This window comes from Hydra vulgaris, chromosome 13 (assembly GCF_038396675.1).
Source record: "Hydra vulgaris chromosome 13, alternate assembly HydraT2T_AEP".
Classification (NCBI taxonomy): domain Eukaryota; kingdom Metazoa; phylum Cnidaria; class Hydrozoa; order Anthoathecata; family Hydridae; genus Hydra; species Hydra vulgaris.
Genome location: NC_088932.1, coordinates 45735777 through 45741728, shown reverse-complemented (window position 1 = coordinate 45741728; position 5952 = coordinate 45735777). Strand labels below are relative to the sequence as shown.

General features: G+C 28.6%; 1 protein-coding gene across 1 annotated transcript; it reads left to right on the top strand.

Annotated features, from left to right (window-relative positions):
* Positions 1-1416: 1416 nt before the first annotated feature.
* On the top strand, positions 1417-2421 carry LOC136089933 (uncharacterized). The gene has a single exon (XM_065816033.1). The coding sequence runs from the start codon at positions 1417-1419 to the stop codon at positions 2419-2421; it is 1005 nt and encodes a 334-aa protein (XP_065672105.1).
* Positions 2422-5952: the final 3531 nt, after the last annotated feature.

Genomic DNA, 5952 nt, shown 5'->3' with positions numbered 1-5952 from the left:
CAACTAAACAGATTTCAGTCACAGGATAAGATTTTATTGTACTTTTTATGTATATACAAGCTCCTCCTCCTCTAATATGTCCACGATCTTTTCTATGAGTTAAAACCTTCAATATTTGTTGCTGATTTATCAGTTCACCAGGTTTCATAAAGCATAATAATTTGCATCTGATTACAAGCTGTTTCGTAAATTAACTCATCAAATTTGTTATTCAGTAATGTGTCGTTTGTATAAAAACAGTTTAAAAAATGACTACTCAGATGTACTTTTTTACTATTAATATTTGAATCAACCAGCATTGTATTAATGTTCAGTGAACCAAGTGGTTTGCAAACAGAAATATTATCATTCATACATTGATTTAAATTTGTCTTAACTGTTTTGGTTTATTTTTTGACTAATTTGATCTGATCTTTTTATCTTCATTATTTCTGATTCCAAATCGAAAGGGATTATTTAACTGACCTTTCGAATTTAGCTCTTCATTTAGTTTATTTCTTTTTAAGATCAAGCTCTTTGTAAATTTTCTTTCTAATTCATTCTGATCTGAATGAACAGATACTTTTTAAAAACTTTCAGAATCTTTTAGTTGCTTGGCAGCTTTTAATATTGCAAATTTATCTGAACTACCAGGTAATTCGACCAACACTTGTTTCGATTTTTGTGTTATTTCCATTTGTATTTTTGGATTCTTTTTATTTTGTCAAGATTTAATTTCAGAAAAAAAAATTTTAAGAATATTTTCATCAAATTTTTTTCTATTTCCAGCATCCGAATCAGTTGAATTTTGTATACCAAAAACAATGATACTTTTATCTCTTATACTTACATCTTTACTTAAATCTATAATCCCTTGTGTTACCTTTATTTCTTCTGTAGATTTATCGTACTTCTTATTGCTAAATAATTTACTCCAATCAATTTTTCAACCTTGCGTATATATGCTGATCTAGTGAAAGAAAAATTGCAACATACAGAGTTAATAACTTTATTTAGACTCTGTCTTTTATATATATATATATATATATATATATATATATATATATATATATGTATATATATATATATATATATATATATATATATATATATATATTTAGATTCTGTCTATATATATATATATATATACATATATATATTTAGATTCTGTATATATATATATATATATATATATATATATATATATATATATATATATATATATATATATATATATATATATATATATATATAACGGATGATGCGGAAGTTATCGGACAAATCCTAATTTCATTATTTGAGCATAATAATTAGTTTTTGTGGTTTTATACGTAGGTATAAACGTTCTATAAAATATAAACTTTATTATTTGAAACACAATTATTTAAAATGAGGTTAAATGCAGCGTAACGAGAATCTTTTCGAAAGCGACTAAAAATGTTTTTTGTAAATAAACCTAATATAAAAAAAAAAAAAATCGTAAATCATTTTGAAAAAGAAGGATTTGCTCGAAGTACAATATATGATAACCTAAAAAGACTTGAAACTGTTCAATCGTTTTCTGATAGAAAGCACCCTGGTCGTCCGACATCCTGGACTAGAGAAAAGAAAGCGGAATTAACGAGACTTGTCAACAATCGAAAAGGGGTCGGTCAGAGAAAAATAGGTATTAAATTCGGTGTAAATCAATCGACAATTGGTCGTCAGTTAAAAAAATTGAATATTAAATATAGAAAACGTGAAAAGACTCCAAAATACACTATAGAACAACAAATAAAAGCAAAAAAAAGAAGCAGGAAACTAGTTAACCAACTCTATAACACAAAATCGCTTCTAGTCATTGATGACGAAAAATACTTTTGTTTTGCAGGGGACAACATGCCTGGAAATTCTGGATACTACACAAACAACAAAAAGACATGCCCAGAAAGTGTTCGTTTTAAAGGAAAAGAGAAATTTCTAAAAAAATTAATAATGTGGATAGCCATATCTGACCGTGGTATGTCCGAGCCATTGCTTCGCACTTCCAAGGCTGTAGCTATCAATTCATCAATCTATATTAATGAATGTTTAGAAAAGCGACTTCTTCCATTTATTCACAAGTATCATGGAGATTTTAACTATTTATTTTGGCCAGATTTAGCAAGTTCTCATTATTCTAAAGATTCTCTAAATTGGATGGACCAATATGTCTATTACGTTGATAAAGAATCCAATCCCCCAAATGTGCCTCAAGCACAACCAATTGAAAATTGTTGGGGACATTTGGCACAGAAGGTTTACGAGGGAGATTGGCAAGCTTCAACAGAGCAAGCTTTGATTGATCGCATTAAACTAAAACTACAAGAAATTGATTTAAACTTTTTACAGTCGCATATGAAAGACGTCAGAGCAAAATTGAGATCAATTGCAGATGGTGGTGTTTTTTCATATAAAAAATAATATATTTTTATTAAAAGATAAATGCTATATTTAAAAAAAATATAATAGTAGTTTGTTTTTTTATTTATAAATAAGTTATTGACGTTTTTATTTTGTCCGATAACTTCCGCATCACCTGTTATATATATTTATATATATATATATATATATATATATATATATATATATATATATATATATATATATATATATATATATATATATATATATATATATTTAGATTCTGTCTAAATGAATTTCGAAGTGGTGGGGCACAATCATCAAACTTTTAAAAAATTCCTTTGTATCTAGAATTTTCTTACAAAAACATATAAAAAGTCCTCTAAAAAAAAATGGTGAGCTCCCCCGGCTCCCCCCAGATGTCGTGCCTCTGATTTCAACTGAATAATTAAATCTTATGTATACTTTGCGAAAGCAATATTATTTTAAAAAGTCCCAAAATTAATTAATTTAACCATTAACAATTTTTAAAACCATAAATAGACTAAGATTATCAAAGGGCTATTTTAAAACATTTAAATTTAGGATCGAACTAAACTGCAACGCCACCTCATCATTAAAAATGTAGGCTATTAACAAAAAAAAATGTGCGTAATTAATTAAAAGTTCTATTATCAAACGCAAAATAATTTTAAGCAAATTAAAACCTTATGGAATAAATTATGCTGCAATAGGTTTTAATTTGCTTTGAAATTGTCTGGACAAATGCTCGTTGTAATGTTAGTTGACGATAAATTTACAGTGAGAAAGCTGTTTTTTACATTTAAAAAACCTATATAACCTAATAGAATTTATAATAGACAAATTGTTAGGAAATTTGTTAATACTTATATGAGTTCTATGAATCTTGTGGGAATTATGTTATTTATGTAGGATTATACTATTAACCCTATAGCAGTTTTGTTCTTTCTATTTGATCCCTAAAGGACTTATAGTATTGCAATTGCGTTCCTATAGGTATCATATTAGTCCTATTGGAATCCTATAGAATTTATTTGTTACATTTATGAATCCTATAGAACCTATATAGCATACTTATGTCCTATATAGGATATATCCTTGAGAGAGCTCACCGCACAGGACGAAAAAACGATGGATAATCAAGGACTACAATACTAAATCTTCAGAAATATAAAGAAAAAGTAAGAATATTGAAGGAATCGTATCGATTAAAAGGCACGAATATGTTTGTTAATGAAGACTTTTCTCGAGAAAGCGTCGCTATTTCAAAAGTAAATATTTTCTAAAGTTATTTCAAATAAGGTATTTTTCTTTACAATGTAAGCGTTTTTCATTGCTCTTGTTCTTCTTGCCCTCGAATAGAATACAAAAAATTAACCTTGTCAACAGTTCCAACTATTGAAAGTATTAAAGATACAAGTTTTTAACTAAGACATCGCTTTTTAGTCTTTAGCTACTCGACCTGCCTTTTAACAAGGTTGTCATATCCTTTTTGCTTCTATTTCTTGATATTAAATGTCTACTAGCAAGCTGAGCACGTATATAAGATTCTTGTCTCTCGTTTGTGTAAACATAACCTGCAGCTTCAGTTACCATTTTGACGCATCTTTTAACTGACTGTGTATGAGAATTCCAAGAAGGAACTTCCATAGGATAGTTTATAAATTCTTTGATGGTGGCAGATGTAATAGTGCAGGTAAATAGTGGCTCAGTTACACTAAAATCCCATGTTATAAGGTCTCAAAGCTGATCAGTATTAGGATTTATTTCTGGTGTTTTCTTACTCTGATACTACTATCTTCGACTTGAGTTACATTATCTCCTTCTCCTCGAATCTTAAGAATCTTAGTTATAGCTTCTTTTCTTTCTTTTTTATTTTTGCTGCAAAACATGGCTTGTAAAATGGCTTCAGAATGTGCATACCACGTTGATCGACTTATTGTTGGCATAACAATATCTAAAACATTTTTATTCTGTGTTCTAAGTAGCTCTAGTTGATGCAAAACATGTCTAGGTCCCTCTATCCAATTTGATTTCACTTTAATGTTTAGTTAGATATGTAAACACTAACAATAAAATTTACAATCATTCGTAAATTTTCTAGATTTTTACCAGTAAGCCCATGATTTGACACCCAAACTCTGTAAAATCGAAGTGCTGTTGTTAGCCATTTACTGAAACAGACTGGTCCAATTTCCAGCATTGCTAACCTGCTAAGCAGAATTTCAGTCTTTATTGTTTGGCAAATTTGATAGGCATAACTTTGATCAGTGTTTAAAACCTTAATAATCTCCTGAGTGAGAGACTACTTAAAGTAGGACCTAAATTTACTAAAGTGAAGTTTGAATAAATTTTAATTTCAGCTGCTGAGTCAAGCACTTTCCCAAGTGGTCTAGACCATTTATTATAAGAAAGTGTTGCGTCATCTAAATTTTCAATTAAATGCCTTAACCCTAACTCACCAGTTTGTAGATCACAAACAATCCAAACTAACCTTCTGTTTATATTTTTTTCACCCATTGCATGATGCTACCTGCCCAACCTGTATTCCCATTTGTGCTATCTCCTCCAACAGTCATAAGATTTTGAATTTGGTTCTTACTTTTTAACAAGTTAACCAAGTGATCTTAAATAAATTCTGCCTTTTTTTATCAGCTGTCACATCTGGAACGAAATGAAAAAGATAGTCACCCCCTGGGTCTTTTACAATAGAGTAATGTTCTTTAATAAGGCTAGGAAAATTTCTTTTATTGGCCTATATAAACATTTTTGTAGCATCTACTCTCCCATCAAAAAAAGGCATTTAAATTTGTTTTTTTTCTAATTCTACCTCAAACTGATTGTCTAATTTTCTTTTGCTAATTTTTCTTGAGCCGTTTTATTTATGTATATATTATAATAAATGCTTGTATATATTATATTGTAGTAGAAGCCTTCTAATTAACCAGCTGCCTTTTTTTTTTTTTTATCATTGCTACTTTTTGTTGTTGTTTTTTTTTCAATTTTTTTGGATTCTTTCCTATCTACACCATCAATATAAAAAGTTCTAAAGCTTCATATTTCAGTTCTCAGAGAATGAATGAATTGAAGCTCTGCAATTGGTATTTTCTCTTCTCTCTTACATTTTTATTTTATTTGAATTTTTTTCATACATTCTGAAGTACATTTGTACTCTAAACAAAGAATTAATTTATATTTACAAAGTAAAATGTCCACAAGTTTGTCTAATTTTAAAGAAAATCTTGCTTTTTCAGCTTTTTTCCACGTCCATTACTAAAATCAAAAGCTAATTTCTATAAAAATTTGAATTCTTTAAAAATTGTTTTTTTATGGATTACAACTGGATATTCAAAAAGTGCATTCGCCTTTAACCATTGACCAAGTACAACTGATATCAGTTACTAACTGATATCAGTTAGTAACTATATATCTGTAACTATATAACTGCATCTGAGCTTCCAACAGCCGGAGATATTTTACGATATGGTATACTTTTAAGAGAAATTTGTGAAAAAAGTACGAGGAACTATACTGTAGGTCATGAGCTACAGTATAGCTACTCGTATTTTT

What these genes read in the sequence shown, in the direction of transcription:
- LOC136089933 (XM_065816033.1), top strand. Translation starts at nt 1,417, where the DNA reads ATGTTTTTTGTAAATAAACCTAATATAAAAAAAAAAAAAATCGTAAAT.